This window comes from Perognathus longimembris, chromosome 28 (genome assembly GCF_023159225.1).
Source record: "Perognathus longimembris pacificus isolate PPM17 chromosome 28, ASM2315922v1, whole genome shotgun sequence".
In the NCBI taxonomy this organism is placed as follows: Eukaryota; Metazoa; Chordata; class Mammalia; order Rodentia; family Heteromyidae; genus Perognathus; species Perognathus longimembris.
This window is the reverse complement of record NC_063188.1, coordinates 36,101,067-36,122,538: the sequence shown is the minus strand read 5'-3', so window position 1 is coordinate 36,122,538 and position 21,472 is coordinate 36,101,067. Positions and strand designations below refer to the sequence as shown.

At 39.0% G+C, this 21,472-nt stretch overlaps 2 protein-coding genes across 2 annotated transcripts in view; one reads left to right on the top strand and one right to left on the bottom strand.

Moving 5' to 3' along the window:
- Il1rapl2 (interleukin 1 receptor accessory protein like 2) overlaps positions 1-21,472 on the top strand; it is a 1,034,445-nt gene that overhangs the window by 499,693 nt on the left and 513,280 nt on the right. The window lies entirely within an intron of this gene.
- Positions 9,501-10,817, bottom strand: Tex13a (testis expressed 13A). The gene is made up of 2 exons (XM_048336643.1): positions 10,359-10,817; positions 9,501-10,247 (listed from the first exon to the last, which is right to left on the bottom strand). Exons 1-2 carry the CDS (start codon positions 10,815-10,817, stop codon positions 9,501-9,503), a joined length of 1,206 nt encoding a protein of 401 aa, XP_048192600.1.

Sequence of the window (21,472 nt, the reverse complement as noted above, 5' to 3'; positions counted from 1 at the left end):
CAATACTAAGGCCAAATGTGGCACCTGGAAGAATCCCATCTTCATCCAAGGAAGATACATAGATCAGCACAGAAATCTGTACTGTTAGCCACAGTGTATTTAAATAACATTTTAAAAATATTTTTTCTTTATTGTCAAAGTGAAGTACAGAGGGGTTACAGTTTCATATGTAAGGCAATGAGTATATATTTTTAATCAAACTTGTTACCTCCTCCCTCAGGCAGATTCTGTTGCTACAGATTGGTGGACCTTTTCTACCTTCTTTCCAGTGAGCAGAGGAAACAGCCTACGTAACACTGGTGCAGTGTTTTTCTTTTTCTTTTTTAAACATTGTATTAGTACTGAATCATACATATTAAGGGTATGCTATCTGGAGTTAGAGTGCTTGAATTTGAATCACATATTTACTGCTCACTGCTTGTGTGACTTTGACCACTTTATATGAACCAGTGAACTCATAGCTTGTATTGGCCTTGACCATAGCATTAACCTAGGGAAAGATAGTATCTTATGTCTGTGTGCCTTGCTTTCCTCACATGGAAAATGAAGACTCATTTACATATTCCACCTATAATATTTTTAAACACTTGTTTTGGTTTTGTATACATGCATGTAAAGCATGAACTAAAGTGTCTACTCTCTCAGAGTTTACATTCTAGATTGAAGGAGACACAAATATATTTATAAACAAATCATCTATAAAACTGTACTCAGTAGTACTAAGTAAGAATGAGTACAACAGAGGGATGTCATGTTGCAGAAGCAATTTGGAGGCTGTTTTCAGTTAGGTAGTGAAAACAGAATTTCCAGAGAAAGTAAGCTGAGTGATATCTGAATGAAAAGGAGTTGGTTGTATGCAGAATATTTTAGTCAGGAGGGATAGCAAGTAGAAAGGTTATGAAATGGGTTGCTATACTCAAGAAAACTAAAGGAGGTCCATCTGGATGCAGCCTAGTTAGCCCAAAAGAAACATTAATAGGTGAGCTAGAAAGGCAGATAGCATTCAGACCTTTGAACTCTGAAGTTTATTTCTATTAGTAATCAGTGGCAAGAGGTGACTGCTTTTGTTTATTCTAAACTCAAGAGAAACATGAATAAACTTCCACTTTTAAAAGATCACTTTTGTTGCCCTTGTAAGAATGGATTGTAGGGAAACAAGTATGGGGACCATATTAAGAAACAGATGGGGGCTGGGGATATAGCCTAGTGGCAAGAGTGCCTGCCTCGGATACACGAGGCCCTAGGTTCGATTCCCCAGCACCACATATACAGAAAACGGCCAGAAGCAGCGCTGTGGCTCAAGTGGCAGAGTGCTAGCCTTGAGCGGGAAGAAGCCAGGGACAGTGCTCAGGCCCTGAGTCCAAGGCCCAGGACTGGCCAAAAAAAAAAAAAAAAAAAAAGAAACAGATGTATTTTTTTATGAAGAGATGTGACAGTGATTGGAACTGAGATGATGGCTATGGAAATATGAAGTTCATGGACTCTCTAGACATGTACTAGAGGATGAATAGACAGACATGCTGATGCATTAGATGAGAGAAATAGTTGAAAAATAGATGAAGCCTTTGCTTTTGACTTGAAGGACAAAGTGACTCTTGGTGCTATTAGCTGAGAGAGAAGACTTGAGGAGTACCTGTTTCAGTGTTGATGAGCATCTTGTCATATATTTTGAGTTTACACACCGTATTTCTCCTTTTTCCTTTTACTACCACCACATTCTATCTGCTGTGAATTTTAAGCCTTTTTGAGAGATATTGTGTTAATCCTCGTAATAACCCCAGGAGCTAGTTTATATTATTGAAGATTAAACACATATACATATACATATATATATGTTAAATAATCTGTCTAAGACATGTGGCTAGTCAAATTAGACATGGCCAAGTCCATCAGATGCCAGAGCTCAAATCATAATCATTTTGTTCTACTGTCTTCTCATTCATTACCTACCTTTCCTGTTCTGTATAGGAGTGTGACTTTGATTATTTATGGTAATTCATGCCTGCATAACGTTCTGTAGTTCTTTTTTTTTTTTTGCCAGTCCTGGGGCTTGAACTCAGGGCCTGAGCACTGTCCATGGCTTTTTTGCTCGAGGTTAGCACTCTGCCACTTGAGCCACAGCGCCACTTCTGGCCATTTTCTATATATATGGTGCTGGGGAATCGAACCCAGGGCTTCATGTATACGAGGCAAGTACTCTTGCCACTAGGCCATATTCCCAGCCCTCTGTAGTTCTTTTTTTAGAGTCCTCAGTGTATGGTGTAATGATAAGAACAAAATTCTACTGATTAAAGATCAACAGCATTTCTTGTACTGTTTGTTACCTTGTCCCTCATGCCCCCCTCCCTCCCCCCCTTTCCCTTCCCCCCCAGGTGTTCAGTTCACTTACACCAAACAGTTTTGCAAGTATTGCTTTTGTAGTTATTTCTCTTTTTTTACCCTGTGTCTCTCTAATTTGGTATTCCCTTTGAATTTCGTATGTATCCATTGCCCAACGTATGAAACTGTAACCTCTCTGTACATCAGTTTGATAATAAAAATTTGAGGAAAAAAAAGTTTACCACAGAAACAAAAGAAATGTACTCATTAACTGACTTACATAATTGTAACCCTTCTGTACATCACCTTTATAATAACAAGAAAAAATAAAAATGAAAAAAAATCACGGAAAAAAAAATAAAGATCAACAGCAAAAGACAGTGAAATAGAGATTCTGAATTCATGAAAAGTAAGGATCAAGTTAAAATAGTAATTTCAGTGATAGGATCAGGCCACTACTTGTAAAAGAATTTTCTATTGAAGTACTTAGAAGTTTCTTCATGTCAAAGAAGAGCGAAGTAGGAACTCTGTAAGACGTGTACCCTCCTACACAGTAGTTCTTTCTTTTAGTCCTTTTACTCTGGCTCACAAATATTCAAGGAACATGACTCACAATTAGTCAACTGTCAGATATCACTAACACATTAAACAAACTTATTGAAAACCTTCTATGTAAAAGTTGCTACAAAAAGCAAAAGCAAATGACTAGACTCCTGATTTCAACAGATCAAAAGAGGACTTAGGACATGTTTACAAATTATAATTTAAAAAATAATTAAAAGCACAGTATAGAATTTAATTCAACATAGAAATGCTCATAATTCTAAAGGAATCAGTTCTAAATGTATTTTAAATCTATAAATATTTGAGTATTTACTACTTCCGATGGGGTGAGGGTGGGGCCAAAGGGCAAACCATTTCAAATCATTTTAGCTCTGCCCACCAAGCACATACAACTGATCTTTACATACTGGTTTCACTCCCAGTATGACATATGCTGTACCTGCCCAAAAATATCTCCTGTCATCCCCCACATTCATTCTTATCTAAAAACTCTTCATGTAAAATTGCTCTTGCACGTTTTTTCTGTTTTTCTCGTTCTCATCCTCTATCACTTGTTTCTTTAAACTTGTAAGTAGCTCTTATTCCCACTTTCAGATGTAATTTGTCTAAACTAGTATTGCTTTTCGCAATCCTTCAGCAACTTTTGTCCATTATTTATTTATGGTAACTACCCAGAAATTATTTGCTGGCTCTATGAAGACTTAGAAGATTTAGAGAGACTCTAACGTGCCAAAAAAAAAAAAAAGAGGATTATGTGTGTATGGCAAGGGGATGGGGGAAGCTTCAAATAGTGAATTACTTTTATTTTTCACACATGACAGGAGCTAATATATGCTTTAATAAATACAGAAATGTTGGAAGTGGAACTGTGGATCAAGTGGTAGAGTGCCAGCCTAGAGTGGAAAATCTTAAGGGACAACTCAAGGCCTTGAATTCAAGCCCCATTACTAATACAAAAGAAAGAAAAGAAGGAAGGGTGGAAGGAAGAAAGGAAGGAAGAAAGAAAGGAAGAAAGGAAGGACTGGGTGCTGCAGCTAAATCCTGAAATCTTAGATACTTGGAAGGAAGAAATAGGAGGATAGATGTCCAGGCTGCTGGGGCATAAAACAGGACACTAAGTCAAAGATAACCAACATAAAAAGGGTGGGGAAATGACTCAAGTGGTAAAGCACTTACCTATAAAGTACAAAGCCCTGTGTTAAAACACCAACACCACAAAAAATAGGTGAAGTGAGTGTGTATATAGATGTGACACACACACACACAGTGTCCTTCCTGGCACTACCAACCTCCATTTCCAATCTTCCTGGACTCCTACTCCTGTCCCAATACAAAGGGGTTTGCTTCAGTTGGTCCCTATTTGAATGGGGTCCTCTGTTCAGTTTCATGATCCTTTCCTTCACCTACCCTGTTTCTCAAACATATTTCCACAGTTGCTTCAAAGTATATAATCCCCTAGGAAGCCCGCATTCGACCTTGTACTGTGGCTCATTTTTAGGTGCCTAGTTGTCAGAACCCTCGCTATCTGCTTTCCCAAATTCTAGACACACAATTTGTGTACTCCCTCCTTCTCCTCACTGTCCCAGAAGAACAGTCTCCCAAATTCATCCCAGAAAATAAATTCACATTTTATTTTTAAAATTTTTGTGAATAGTTCTTCTTTTTCTTTTATAAAACAGAGGTATATAAAGCAATAGAGGCCTCTGTCTCCTGGGCTGTATTCTACACCACACAACCTTATAGTTTGGCACCTTATGCCTCTCATCCTGACTCTGAATCTAGTCTCCCAGGTTAATACTCAATTTGGCAAACATCTTCCCAGATATTTCCTGTATGTAAACACTAATCTAGTAAAAAAAAAATCATACACCACGATCAAACTGGATTCATCCCAGGGATGCAAAGTTGGTTTAATATACGCAAGTCAATTAATGTAATCCACCACATCAACCAGAGCAAGGTAAAGAAACACATAGTTTTATCTCTGGATATTGAAAAAGCGTTCGATGAAATCCAGCACCCATTTATGCTAAAAGCCCTGGAAAAACTGGGATTCCAGGGAACATTCCTGAATATAATCAAGGCAGTTTAGGACAAACCAACAGCAAGCATAACTCTAAATGGTGAAAAACTAAAGCCATTCCCTTTAAAATCAGGAACAAGGCAGGGATGTCCACTCTCTCCCCTGCTCTTCAACATATTACTGGAATTCCTAGCCAGAGCAATTAGGCAAGAAGAAAATATAAAGGGGATCCAAATAGGAAAAAATGAAGTTAAACTTTCTCTCTTTGCAGATGACGTGATCCTATACCTAAAAAATCCCATAGACTCTACCCCCAAGTTACTAGAGCTGATCCAAAACTTTGGCAAAGTTGCAGGATATAAAATAAACCTTCAAAAATCAACGGCCTTTCTCTATGCTAACGACCCGAAGACCGAGGCTGAAATCAGGAAAGCAACTCCTTTTGCAATAGCCCCCCAAAACATAAAATACCTAGGAATAACCTTAACCAAAGAAGTGAAAGACCTCTTTGAGGAGAACTTTAAAACCTTGAAAAACGAAATTAAGTCAGAACTAAAGAAATGGAAAAACCTCCCATGCTCCTGGATGGGGAGGATTAATACAATCAAAATGGCAATATTGCCAAAGGCTATCTACAAATTCAATGCAATACCCATTAATATCCCAACACCATTTTTTAATGAAATAGAGGAAGCAATCCAGAAATTCATATGGAACAATAAAAGACCTAGAATAGCAAAAACAATCCTCAGCAGAATGAACAGTGCTGGAGGAATTACAATACCCAACTTCAAGCTGTATTATAAAGCTATAGTAATAAAAACAGCTTGGTATTGGCACCGGAACAGGCCTGAAGACCAATGGAACAGAACTGAAGACCCAGAAATGAACCCACAGAACTACGCCTACTTAATCTTTGATAAAGGAGCTAAAACAATAGTATGGAAGAAAGATAGCCTCTTTAACAAATGGTGCTGGCAAAACTGGTTCAACAGATGCAAAAACTAAAACTAGATCCTTATATATCACCCTGCACCAAAATCAATTCCAAATGGATTAAAGACCTCGAAATCAAAACAGACACCCTGAAAACACTAAAGGAAGGAGTAGGAGAAACACCTGGGCTCCTTGGCGCAGGAAGGAACTTCCTTAACAAAGACCCAGAAAGGCTACAAATCAAAGAAAGGTTGGACAAATGGGACTGCATCAAACTGCAGAGCTTCTGCACGGCAAAGGACATAGCTCACAAGATAAACAGAAAGCCCACAGACTGGGAGAAGATCTTTACCGGCCATTCAAAGGACAAAGGCCTCATATCTAAAATATATGCAGAACGAAAAAAATTACCTTCCTCCTAAACAAAACCGCAAAGAACCAATAGCCCCCTCATCAAGTGGGCTGAAGACTTACAAAGAGACTTCTCTGATGAGGAAATGAGAATGGCCAAGAGACATATGAAAAAATGCTCTACATCACTGGCCATAAAAGAAATGCAAATCAAAACATTGAGATTCCATCTCACCCCAGTAAGAATGTCCTATATCAAGAAAACTAACAGTAACAATTGTTGGAGGGGATGTGGCCAAAAGGGAACCCTACTTCATTGTTGGTGGGAATGTAAACTGGTTCAGCCACTCTGGCAAGCAGTATGGAGATTCCTCTGAAGGCTAAACATAGATCTCCCCTATGACCCAGCAGCCCCACTTTTGGGTATCTATCCAAAAGACCACAAACAAAATCACAGTAATGCCACCAGCACAACAATGTTCATCGCAGCACAATTTGTCATAGCTAGAATCTGGAACCAACCCAGATGCCCCTCAGTAGTTGAATGGATCAGGAAAATGTGGTACATATACACAATGGAATTTTATGCCTCTATCAGAAAGAATGACATTGCCCCATTTGTAAGGAAATGGAAGGACTTGGAAAAAATTATACTAAGTGAAGTGAGCCAGACCCAAAGAAGCATTGACTCTATGGTCTCCCTTATTGGGAATAATTAGTACAGGTTTAGGCAAGTCATAGCAGAGCATCACATGGCCCAATAGCTACACCCTTATGAACACATAAGATGATGCTAAGTGAAATGAACTCCATGTTATAGAAACAATTGTTATATCACAGTTGTAACTACTTTAACGTCCCACGTGTATCTGTAGCTTCTATTATTGATGATGTTCTTGTATCACCTTCCTGTGGTTGTACCTACACTATCTCTGTAATCTTATCTGAGTATATTGGAACCGTGTATACTGGTATTAGAACTAGGAAATTGAAAGGGAATACCAAAATTGAGAGACACATGGTAAAAAAAGACAAACAACTACAAAAGCAATACTTGCAAAACTGTTTGGTGTAAGTGAACTGAACACCTCAGGGGGGGAAAGGGAAAGGGGGAGGAGGGTGGGTGGTATGAGGGACAAGGTAACAAACAGTACAAGAAATGTATCCAATGCCTAACGTATGAAACTCTATCCTCTCTGTACATCAGTTTGATAATAAAAATTTGAAAAAAACCCACTAATCTACAATTCTTACTTGTATATATGTGTATATGTGTATGTGTGTTTGAATATATGTATATAATTTTATTTTAAAGATATTTTGTCTTGAAAACCAAGTGTACTTGTCATATGACAAGTGACCATACATTTCCTGTACTGATAGAGCACCCATAGCTCTAGTGCAATTTGCAGGGTGTGAATCTTTTACAAATTTCTTCTATCCCCCAGCCTTCTACTGTCTCCTACAGCTCACATTTCTCACATGTTCAAAGTCTCAACCATGCATCTCCTTTCCTTCCTTCTCTTCATAGCCAGGTCTGAAAAGAAGAGCTCCCCCTGGGGGCCCTACTTCCTCACTTCTACTCACTCTTCAGTCCTAGCAGTTTGGCTTCTACCCTGTCATTGTTCTAAGTTTTCTTGAAGAGCCAAGTAACGCCAGACCACTCACTGACTTTCCGCTCCTGCCTCACAAGCCCCTCAGCCTCTGTGGCCTTCTCTCCCTTTTTTGTGCCAGTCCTGAGACTTGAACTCACAGACTTTTCTTCCTGCCCCACTGGCTTTGAATCTGAAACCTTAGATTTCAGCCTCCTGAGTAGCTAGGATAACAGGCATGAGCCACCAGCATCAGCTGCCCTTCTCTTTTGATTCTTGCCTGTTTCAGATTTTAAGTCCTTCATTGCCTTCCTGGCTTTCCTAGCCTGGGAGATGATCTCGTTCTCAAGTGGCAATATCTGGAGGCATTTGTGGGTGTCGTTAACTGAGGGAGTGGGGAGTAAACATCACTGGCATCTACTGAGTAGAGTCTGGGGATTTTGCTGAACATCTTGCAGTACTCAGGACAGCCTCCCCCACCCTCTGCAGCAAAGAAATCTCCAACATCTCAGGTCAAGTGTTCTGAGGGTGATAGGAAACCCTGTCCTACAAGGGGTCATACAGGCCCAATGACATGGCTGGAAAAATGCAGGCTGGGCTTCTCCTCACTTTCAACATGAGAGTGGGCAGGAGGAGAGAATCCCACAGGGTGACACTATGGGTTGGCATGCTATGGACTAGCAAAGAGTCTGGGCACTATCACTTGCTTCCCTGAGATCTATCTGTCTCCGGTTCGGCTGAGGGTTTCCTGTGGTGAGGCTGTACAGCCACAGTACTCCTCCCTTGCCTCAGGTACTGCCATCTGGCCACAGCCTCTGGCAGGGTTTGCTTAGTGGTGGCAAATCTCTGCCATGTTCACTTGGGTTAAGCATAATCTTGAGGTTGCTCCAGGCCTATTATGGTTCTTATATCTTTCTCCAAATGAGCCGGCTATCCAATTCATTCTTGGGGATTCTTGGGATGTAGAAATCCCCATGGACTGCCAAATCTTGATGCAACTCCCAGTCAGTTCCAAAATATTAATGGTCTATTATTTAAAATTGTTCTTCGGGTGCCAATTTCTGACTTGGAAATGATCTGGTTGCCCTGAATATAGCACACTTACAATAAGTGAAAAATCATCTGAGTCACCACCCTACTCCAGTCTCTGGAGTCGCTGCAGTGATGCCTGTACTTCTCTCTTTTTGTCTACACCCTATAATTGCATTTTGGTGTCCTGTAAAAGACATCTTCTGTCAGGCACCGGAATTTGCTTTCCCACAGCCCTAGCCAGGTCTCTGTGGCCAATGCCCTTGGCTGTGACTGTGGTACCAATGCCAAATGACCCCCTGACTTACTCTTCAGATTCTCAATTCTGCGGATAAATTTGGCTCAGAATTATGTAAGGCCTATGTGTAGGATGAGGGCGGGGTTTTGTATACCAGCCATCAGGGTTCACCTGACAGCAGGGTGGGGAGGTGTACACTTGTCCTGCTCCATAGAAGCTGGAGTAGTTATGGGGTGCTGAATGTTAATGCTTAGAATAAGGAGTGAGTCTTCAAAACATGTCTGCACACATCTATAGCCTCTTCATAAACCTCTCCCTCCAACTCTTTTGACCCCATCCTCCTCCCAGCCTCCCCCAGCTCCATCCAGGCCTCCTATCTTCCCCACAAAAGAAAAACAGTCTCTCATTGCTATATGCACTTACTGTATTTCAGATGTTGCTGAGTACACTAAGGGCTTTGCAGCCAGATTCCCCTCCCACAGCGAAAGCAGTTTTCCCTCCGTGAAAAATTCACTGCTTTACACCATGGACAATCCCAGTCCCCAGGACGGCGAAATACGGGAAGTTTTTTTTCTTGCTGGGTTTCTGAGTCCTTCTTGTCCTGAAATTCCTCAAAGTCTGTTCCAGTGATTCCCATATCAGAAAGTAGATTCATGTCAGGACTCATGCAATAGGAAGGCACTGGACTTAAAGGTGCCATGCCCATGACTGGTGATGTTGATGGGGTGTCTTGGAAGGGACTGTCATAGGAATATGTGAATGATGCAGGGAGTTGTACAGTAAGGGGCTCAGGGGAAGCTGCGCGCCTTAGATTTGGGGTTCCTGATTGAGAAAACATAGCCTTCTCAGAAGATCTTATATTCCCCTCCCTGTGCCCACCAAAGGAGTAGTTTTTCCAGTCCACAGCCCCCAGAAGCTTCGTGAGGCTTCCTTCGGCCTCCTGAGTGGGCTCCGATGTCGAATCCATCTCCGGTTTACTTCCTCTGGCATCTCTGATAGAAACTTCCATATCTGCCACTTCTTCCTTATCACTTCCTCTTTGCCTCTCTGTTCCTTCCCCTCCAGCAGTGGCAGATGCAGAAGCACAGGCAGAATCACTGGCACAGGCAGTGGCAGACCCAGAGGCAGCGGCAGTGGCCAGGATCGTAGTAGTGACTAGGCTTGACTCCTCTGCTATTGAGAGCACCTTCAGTTCCTGGGGCAAAAATAGACAGATTGACATGTTTTGCATGAGCCTGAGGGATGAGGAGGAGGGGAATGTGAGTGGGATAGGGAACAGAAAGATGGTGTGTGTGTGTGAACTTACTGCTTGGAGGAGCTTCCGCTTGAGCATGTCACGTTCCTTCTGCACCTCTGCCAGTTTGGTCTGCATCACTCGAAGCTGGAAGGCGGCCTCCCTGCGCTCTGCCTCCTGTTGCTCAGAGAGCTGCTTCAGGTCTGAGGCCAAGGCATTGGCGGCCACTTTGTGCAGTTTGGCAAACTCATGAAGCCACTGCACCCGGTGCCCCTGTAAATAATCCTGCCTGCGAGCAAAGCGCACGGCCAAGGCCAGGCTGCTCCAGGCGCAGGCCTCATGTGCCTCTCTGGGCACCGTGCTGTCTTCTAAGATGGCTCTGAATTTGTTCTCTACCTCTTCCCAACACAAGAACACGTTTTCAAGATAGAACTGAGGCCCTTTAGGGTGCCTTGCCATCTGCTCGTTGATAAAAGCCAAGACGTTGTCATGGTGAAACCCACTAGTGGGGTCCTCGGGTCTCAGGGCCATTATGGTGGAGGGACTTGGTGGCTTTGGCTCTGCCCCTGAGAGAACCCGAATTGAACAGTTATCCCTTGTCCTCTTGGCTTCAATCTCCTTCCACATGTTAGACCCTGTCCTTGCCTTCCCCATCCCTCTTGACCACATTCCCCAGGTTTATCCCACCCTCAACACACTCTCTCCCTTTCTAGGCATGGCTCGTCCCACCATAGCCATGCCTCTTCCCTCTCCCAATATATCTTTTCAACATGCCTTTTTCCCCTCCAGACACCCTCCTCTCCCTTTAGGCATATCCTGTTCCCATCAAGACTCACATTCTTCTCTACACATGGCTCTTCCCACTCCAGATCTGTCTCTTCCCACCCTAGACCTGCCTCCTCCAACACTAATTACATCTCCTCCCACCCACGATATATCTCCTCCCACCCTAGATTCCCCTCTTCCCACCCTACATAAAGCCTCCTCCACCCTAGACACTTCTCCTCAGGACATGCTTCCGATCAGCCCTCACCTCCAGGGTGAGGGACTAAAGTTGGTACAGGCCTGCCAAAGTTGCCTATTCCACCTCAAGAGAGAAAGAGGGCCAGCTCTCTCTCTTGAGGGCTATGGGGAAAGGGAAGAAGGACCCACGGATCTGGGGCTTTATACTCTAGGACCGTTCCAAACTTCTGGACATGGAGGGGGGGAGGCCTGTGGCACTCCAGAAGAACATCAATCCCTCAACTGGGAAGTAAGCTAACTTTCTTCTAGGTTAAAAATTCTTGAATGTGAGAAGAAACGGGACTCATCCACAGAGGGTGAGATGGAGAAAATGAAGTTTTTTTAAAGCTATTCTCAAAAGTCCCACTCCCCATCACAATGGTTTGTTCCATGACAGTATGAATCCCCTCCTAGAGACAGAATGTTACAGAACAGACACACTTAGACATCATTTCAGAGGCCCCCTCCCTCTCTCTTGAAAATTCTATACCTCTTATTCAAGTCTCTTGAATTCCAGGACAACAGTTAGTGTACATGTTCAATAGGTGGCCAGAAAATAGGTATTTGAGCTTTGTAGATAGCCATTTTTGTCCCAATAATTGTTCAAAAATAGCTGTAAGTGAAAACTGAAAAAATATTAATATGACTGAATTTCAGTAAACCTTATGTAAAGTCATGTTTTGGCCTATTTTTTTTTTACCAATTCATCTTCTATAATCCCATTTTCCTATATATGTATAAAGATACAAAAAAATGAAAATATTCATAATATAACTTATCTGTACTCCTTGTTTTTATTTTATTTTGGAATTAGCATATGTTTGTAATCTGAGAGAGTATTTTTGTGATAGTCCATAAATTTGCACTGTGTACTTTGATCAAATTTTCAAATTTCCCCCTTCCACTATATTTCCATTCCACCTCACCCCTCTCCCCAAACTGCTAAAAAAGCAAAAGCTTAAGGCAAATTAAACAATTTGAGCAAAGAATAATTCATGAGTTTCATAGTACAACCAGAAGTTCAGAGAGCTCTCGAGCAGGAATCATTGAGATTTATAGGCCAAGTATGAAAGTAGAGAAGTCTACTTTATTGGTTGCAGGTAGCATTTGCTTTATGGTATGATGAGCCATTTGCCTTACTTGGACATTTTATATTTGGTTGCCTGTGATTGATTAAAATCTGATTGTGATTGTTAGAAACTCAGCTGCTTATAACAGTTCTAGGTTTTGGTTAGTTCTTGTATTATATTTAGCTGTAGTTTAATAGATAGAACTCAAGGTATAGAGACAGCCTTAGGCCAGTGATCTCTTTAAAAATCCTCAAAATGGAGTGGTAGAACTCTAGCCTTGAGTACAAAAGCTCAGGGACAGAGTGCAGTCTCCCAGATCAAGCCCCATGACTGACAGAAGAAAAGCCCTGAAGCAATAAGTCCCAACATTTCTGTACTGCACAGTACAGAAATCTTGAGAGCAAGATTAGTAACAAGACACATCTTTTGCTACTACTTAATACACTTCTGGGACTTACATTCACATTTAAGGAATATCTACGTTGCTTTCTAAACAGTCTTCCTGATTATTCAGGAAGAGCTTGCTGTTCTTTCCAATGGTCATGCGACTCTAAAACTGAAAAATATTTGATGGCTTCTTGTGATACTACTTGTACTGACATTAGAATTTCACCCTTTCGAATTTAACTCTCCCATTCACTTATCTCCTATCATTTATGCATTCAAAGGACTAAGCTTTTCAAAATCACTCTCATTATGGGATTGAAATTATTTAATACCAGAAAAATGAGAGCACTCTTTATTATTTGAGTATTATTTTCTAGCCTACGAACTACATTGGAAGGATACTCATTCTTTAATGGTTTATGTCAGAAAAAAATAACAAACAGGTCATTAAAATTATACCCTAGAATGTATGGAGAAAAAAATAGAAAGAGCCCTTGGGTAGGTAGAATCAATAGAGATGTCAGGGATGAGGATGGGGAAATGCACAAAACAATTTCCAGATTTATGGTGTAGGAAGAGTAGATAAACTTGCAAGGATAACAAAGATGTTGTTTGGGGGCAAATTCACCTTTAGAAATATTAATACTGATATTCACATTGGGGTTCTGATGGAGATGATTTTGGTATATTAGCCTAAAAATTAGGAAGTATCAGACTTGGAGACATTGTATGGGGTGGTGGAAGTTGAATTCATAGTTAAGTTTGAAATAAACCAAACAGAGAAAGTACAGCAAGAAGAATAAAGGACAGATGATAGAGCTTGGTACTTTAGAAGTTTCCCCATTATTACTTAAGTGCTTACTGGCCAATTTCAGAACATCTTTCACCCTTATTCCTTTGATAACATTTTAAACATGAACTCCAATGTGTGACTTGCCATCCATATGCAGCCATCTTTCTACTTCTACTAATAAATACATCTAGAAAATTAAAAGTAAATATTGTGTTTTATTGACAAAGGAACGGAGATAGGAGAAACTCAAAACAGAAGATGATAAAGAAGCTCCATTACTGCACAGGGAAATCATGATAAGATCTTAAACTATAGCTAAGCCTAGACAAAAGGTCAGAGGAGAATGGATATTTTAAAATTTTCAATTAAGTTAATTTTAACTGCTTCATAAAAATATAAAAATATATGTATCAATAGATTAATGTGATATGTTTGGTTAAATGTATACCTGTGTCGTGTTTAATCATTTAAGCATATAAACTCCCTCAAATATTTATTCTCTTGCTTTACAGAAAACACTCAGGTCCCCATACTTGTGAAGCAGGCACTCCCCTACAGCTACACCTCTAGCCCAGTTTTTCTTCTTTATGATGAAAACTTTCAAAATTCCTCATGCTTTCTGAAATGTACATTATATTACAGCTATCTATATTTATCCACCTCTACAATTTCACACCAAAACCACCTCCACCTACCTATCTGTACCCACTGACAACCTTTCTGCATACCTTGCAGGGACAGAGTTTTGAAACAGAATTACTATGACTTGTTGAACAATTGCACATTGGTAATAAGAATGAGGAGGTGGAACATTTTTGAAGCATCTGCCTTGAGGATCTAGTTAGTGGGACTACTGATATGGACTACTGATACTTCTAACCATGATAAATATTATAGGAAGAAAATGGTACTATAGGAGAAAGAAGAACAGTTCAGTTTCAGATTCACATGTAACTTCATAAAAGTTATTCTTCCTCTTCGGTGACTGTACTGAGCTGGAACTTAAGGGAAATGGAACAACTAAAGTTGTGTATCAGGCATTTGTTTACTTTCAGTGCTTAGTTGTGACTGGGATCTAGTGTTTGAATGAAATTTCTAGAGACATAGATTACAAAGAGAAGAAAATGAACTGACTGAATAAAAAAAAATTCTACTGAAGCCAAGTGCCACTGACTTATACCTGTAATCCTAGCTACTCAGGAGGATGAGATCTGAGGATTGCAGTTCAAAGCCAGCCCAGGCAAGAAAGTCCATGAGACTCTTATCTCCAATAAACTCCTCAGAAAAAGCCAAAAGTTCAAGGCCCAGAGTTCAAGCCCTTTGACCAGGGGAAAAAAAGATCTACTGAGACCTGGAAAAGTGATCAATGAAGAATAAATGATAAGAGAAGCAGATAGGCCAATGAAGAATAAATTAGCCTGGGAATATGGCCTAGTGGTAAAGTGCTCACCTCGTATACTTGAAGCCCTGAGTTCAATTCCTCAGCACCACATATATAGAAAAAGCCACAAGTGGCACTGTGGCTCAAGTGGTAGAGTGCTAGCCTTGAGCATAAAGAAGCCAGGGATGGTGCTCAGGCAGGCCCTGAGTTCAAGCCCCAGGACTGGCCAAAAACAAAAACAAAAAAGAAAATCAGAGGCCTCTGACACCCAAAGCCATGCTCTCAAGCAGCAAACGGCTTAAGTAGTACAGTTCAAAGTCACTGAGTTAACCTTTTGCTCTATCTATATTGGGAGCAATAAGATTCTGAACTGGAGATTAGTGATATCAGGCATAAATCTGAATGTTCACATTAGCAAGAAATAACTAATGATTTTCTATTGAAAACTCACCCAAAACATTGTTTAGTAATGTTTTTGCAAAATAAAAATGTACAAACTTCAAACCTATTCTGTTGACATTTTTAGACGACATATATCATCTGTAAAATATGGCATTTTTATTTTAAGAGCACTAACCTAGGAAAACAGCAAGAAAAAGAAACCTCTGAACTCTGTAGAACACTACAAAACTGAAATTAAGGCTACTTATTTATAAAGAAGATCTTCTCTCCCACCAGGATTTTATTACAGCATAATATATTATAGTACAGCATATAATAACAACTATATTTCAATGTGTATAAGTAGTATAGTACATGGAAAGTAACCAATACATGTCATTTGAAAGACTCTATAGGGTTTTTTTCTTTATAGAATAACATTGTCAATAAATTGGACAATTTGTGTCTTTTTGGTCTCTTATTGTATTGTTTTTGGTAGTTCTATATAGTCATTTCTATGCACATATGAAATAGTCCTTTCAAAGAAGGCCAGAAAGTGTGTGTGTGTGTGTGTGTGTGTGTGTGTGTGTGTGTGTGTGTGTGTGTGTGTGTACTTTCCCTGGGATTTGAACTTAGGGCCTGGGGCCGGTTCCTGAACATTTTCCTTAAGGCTAGCACTCTACCACTTGAGCCACAGCTCTACTTCTGGTTTTTGTTAGTGGTTAACTCGAGAAATAAGTCTCATGGACTTCCCTGCCCAGATTGGCTCTGAACCATGATCCTCAAATCTCAGTCTCCTGATTAGCTATTATTTAAATAGAACTCTTTTTCTAATGATTTTTGAAAAATGGAAACCATCAAAAGGGCTGAGATGCTTTTTTAAATTTGTTTTTCTTTCCTCAATTTGCTACAATATCAGTTGATAGTTTTTATATTTTCAGCAGGATTAGCCATCTAATAATTGTAGATTGATTGATAGTTATGTTTAACATTCAATTCACATTTTTAAAATTCAAAAAAATAAAGGTAATATATTTTGTGGATCATTTGCTGCTTTTAGGATTAGCAAGGAAAATATTTTGTAATGAAGATAAGACTATGAAAGGATTCATTTACAAAAAAAAATTCAACTATATCCTGCAACATTTTAAATAAAGCTTCCACTTTTAGGTATGAAAAATACCACCTTATTTATTTTATGTTATTTTCACTTGGTTAGGAAAATAACAAATTAATATAAATCCAAACTCAAATAAAACATTAGTTTTTATAGTACAAGCATGTTTTATAAGCTGGAGTTAGAAAAGGACATTTGGATTTTTCATGTATGTTTTAAATCCTGCATCTCATCCCTACTCAGAGAATATTTAAGTTATTAAATTGCAACCTACAGTAGCTAATAGTGAACTTGGATTATTCATACATTTGCAATTTATTTTGTTATGCACATTAACAGCATAATTCTTCAAATGGTACCGTTAAACATCTGCTTTTCTAGCGAGCTTCCCCAAGTTGGCATGCATAATTGTAAATTATTTTTGCTGATAAGCATTGTTAGCATTATCTGCTGCCAACAACTAACAGCGAAGAGACTGTTTCTAAACCACTGGCCAGCAATTCCAGCTTAACTAAGTTATTTATCCTCTCTGTTTGCATTTTAATCCTGTTAGATGATACCTTGTCCATTTTCTGAGGTATTGATAAAATTACATGCAATAAGATACAGAAATACAGTTATCTTTCTTTATTTATGGGCCTATATCCGTTGTTTCAACCAAATGTGTGTCATAAGCACTTGGAAATAAAATATTTGCATCTGCACTAACTGTGTGTGAAACTTTTTTCTTGTCACCATTCCCTAGATAATACAGAACAGTCATTTACATAACATTTACATTGTATTAGGGATTATAAATCATCTAGTGATAATTTCAAGTGTATGAGAGGGTATGCATAGACTATATGCAAATGCAATGCCATTTCATATAAAAGAGTTAAACATCTGAAGTTTTTTTTTATATTATGGGATGAAATGGGGATTCTGGAACAAATTGCTTGGGGATACTAGGAACAATTCTATTTGGAAAGATTGCAAGCACAAGTAATTGTAAATTGTTCCTAGAATATCACTGTGAAAGCCATTTGCTTCCATTAAGTCTGAATGTGTCCCCTGTCCTCCTTAGGATGTGAAGAGGGGAAAGCAAAAAATATAATTTCTTTCACAATCGTCAGTCGGCCTGTTCAACCTTGCTCAGCACTAATTGTACCTAATGAAAGAAAGGTAACATTTTTAGGCCTTAGTTGCAGAAAGCATTTTAAATAGAAATAGCCTGGAGCGTTTTTCAAAATAAAATCTAAATAATGCAAGATTTTTAGCAGAACTGGTGCCAGGGCTGGATTACAGGACTAATAAAAGTCAACCTGAGTCTCCAGCTGTCAAGCAGCCTTGATCATGCCTTTGCTAGGTCAGCCATAGTGACAGCAGTATTCAAACTAGGTTTTATCTTTGAGTTCCAGAGACCTTGGTCATCAAGAACAACTTCATATTGTCAGCCTCTATCTACATGCCAGGAAGCAAAGCAAGAATATATAAATACAGGACCCTGGTCTAAGATTGTTTGGTGAGGGAAGAATCAAATATTTCCTTCTGCCACCCATCAGCTATCCTCAGGATGAGTTCCTGGTCCTTATTTTCACCCATGTTAAGTACAAGGGCTTCTGGCATAGCCTATGTCGTTTATACTTTGTGGGCTGGAGAAATATATAGAAAGTATTTCTTGTTTTACTTCTGAAAATTTTCCTGGAGGTCTGGGCTTTACCATAGAAAGTGTTGGTCTAAGAGGTGCCCAGAAGTTAAGTTGGACTGTACTAACCATTTGACCCCCAAAGATTTGTTCATTGCCTAGGACTTTATAGTACCTGGAAGTTCTTTCCTGCATTATCTACTTTCTTTCCATTCACTGATTGTGTATTTTTGGGTTCTTTCAGGACTGATTGTGTATTTTGTGTTCTTTCAGGCTTGCATGGCTCTCTGGTACTAGACCTCTTGCCCAACTAACCTCAAACCATTTATTGTTAAGTATGACTCCTAACAGAGCAGTTATCTTATCCAGTTTGATGTCAGTACATTGTTATTAAATATATCAATTATTGTCATGGTTTTCATATCACATATAAATTAGGATCATTATTTATTAACAATGTACCTTCATTTCTGGCTTAACTATGAATCACGATCCTCAGATTACAGACTTGAGCTACTGGCACCTGACAGAAATATGAAATTTTTGATAGTCATATACCTGAATATGAAGAAAAGCCAGGGTTGTACCATATGAGATTGATGCCATGTGAAGCAGATGTGGCATGCCTTTAGAATATATGCTTTTCAATTCCCCTTAATGAATCAATCCCTAACCACTTATTCATTTACATCCCAGGGGTAGAGTAATGAACAAGAGCAGCAAACCATTTTACTTCTCTTACACTTAGCAAATAAACAGATAAGGAAAACTAGTAAGAGTAAGGCCTATGGTTTGAATAGATTTAGTTTGGAGAACAAAGGAAATGCCATTGTGGTTGTACTTTAATGAGTGGAGAAGGATGTTATGATGAACAAGATCATGTCTAGACTTGTAGGGAGCAAGTACAACTTGGAGACATTGAGCATGGAAGTGTTGTGAACATGATGAAGACCTAATTCATGGAGGGAAAAACCAAGATAAGGGTAATACTGTTCAACAAGAAATATCCTCATTACCTTACTTATGTAACTGCAGTCCCTCTGTACATAACCTTTACAATAAACTAAAAGTAAATTTACAACAATTCTCTCTCTCTCTTCTTTCCTAAGACTTACAATAGGAGGTACTAGGGTTTGAACTCTGGGGATCATGCCAGCAAGATATGCTCTACTACTTGAAACATGTGCCTAGCACTTTTTGCTCTACTCATATTTTAGATAGAGTCTCATATTCTTCCTTGGGCTGACCTGGATTAATGATTTTCCTATTCATACCTCCTCTGTAGCTCCAGTAGCAGAAACATGTTACACCCAGCTTATTGGTTGAGTTGGGAATCTTGCTTATTTTTTTTTTTGTCTAAGATAGCCTCAAACTATGATCTTCTTGATTTCTCCCTCTACCTTCTGAGTAGTTAGGATTATATACATCTGGCCCCCTCAAACATTATTTTATAGTACTTTTCACTTCATGGCATTTAAACAAGTTGTCCAGCATATCACTAGGGCATAACTTATGCCATTTGTGTCCCAGGAGACCACATTAGAAAGAGAAAAAAGAAATCTCTTATGATCTACATAGTCTAATGGGGTTGCTTCTGACATCAGTTTTGGAGTGTTTTAATAACATTTTTCTCAGATGACACTTGCCAGACAGTCAGGGGTGCTTTTTAGTAATTAACTTCACTGGAAACCTAATAGGAGTCATTCTGATTACCTTAGCTTGTAAAATTTTGTATAATGTCTTGGATATTGTGAAATTTCAGAGAGTGAGTATTAAATATTATGTGTCACACCAACCGTGTGGGGCCATCTTAAAACTAATGGTTTTCATACTAATTTCATTTTTTTTAAGATTGCTATCACTTGATGGTAGGTTTACTTGATTTTATACGGCTATTCCTGGCACTTTCTGTTTGTAGCAGCATGTATCCCTCAATGTTAATACCAATATGGTCCTAGCAAAATTTATAGTTGACCTTCTTAGCCTTATCTCTTCCCCGTATATTTTAATTTTCTTTCACATGGTTGACACCTTCTGGTCCAAGTAGAGAATAGTCACAGAGAATGCATACAGAAATTAAGGCAGAATGCTTTACTTGTAGTCTATTAAACTAATTAAAACTTTTAAAGATTGACCTTGTGTTACAGAGAAGGCACATCCACGGTACCTCTAACTAAAATATAATAAGGAAGAATTTTTGTTCTATAAGTGACATTAAATAGTAAGTTGCACAAGTAATACACAATTTAAAAATGACCTGATGATGAAATATAACCTTGGGATTCCCTTACAGAGGTTATTTTTGTGGCTAAAACTAATTCTGACTGGCCACAGTAGTAGGATATATTTTTACGTGGTGCCTGAAATTCAATCCCAAGTACATCTTAGTAATTATCTTTTTTCATATTTGATCATTTTAATGGGACCATAATGGACTAGGTTATCATTACAGAATTTACTACAAAATATTTTAAATGTATTATGTAAGTCAGTGTTATCTATATAGCATTTTTCATCCTCTTAAAGCAATAACTATACTCTGATATGAGTTTTGCTTTAAAATGTTTTCAATACCAAAATACCATAAGTTAAGTTAAAAACATAATGTACAGCTAATTTGTCCAGATGTCTCTTTTTTCCTTTAAGATTTTTTACATTATTTAAAAAATTTTTGTACTAGTTATACAGAGGGATTACATGAATCAGGTACAATCAGTACAATTCTTTTTGTACTATTTTCCCCCTTTCTGTCACTCCCAATCTTTCCCTCCCATCTTCACCCATAAGATATCCAGTTTATTTTATACATAGTGTCTGGTGAGTATGTTCATCCTTCTTCCACCTTTTACGCGCCCTTTCTTACCATCCAAAATACAAAGTAGCAAAAAACAAAAAAGAAAAAGATAGCAAATTCATTAACAATGGCACCTAAAGAGTGTCTCTTAGGGCTGTGAATATGGCCTAGTGGCAAGAGTGCTTGCCTTGTATACATGAAGCCCTGGGTTCAATTCCTCAGCACCACATATATAGAAAACGGCCAGAAGTGGCGCTGTGGCTCAAGTGGCAGAGTGCTAGCCTTGAGCAAAAAGAAGCCAGGGACAGTGCTCAGGCCTTGAGTTCAAGCCCCAAGTCTGGCAAAAAAAAAAAAAGAAAAAAGAAACTCCAAAACAAGCAATAACAAAAAAAAGAATGTCTCTTGTTCCCTTTTTTTTGGAGTTCATTCCATAGAATATTATTTTATATGATCATCTGTATACAGCTATTGAGCCTTTGTTCATCCACTAATCTCATGTTTAGTCTCCTTTGGCCTCTGTATGTTAATGAATAGGGTCCTATATAATTGGAGTGTGTGTGTGTGTGTGTGTGTGAAGTGTGTTTTTATTTTATTTTTTAATTTAGTTGTATTGTTAAAGTCATGAATAGAAGGG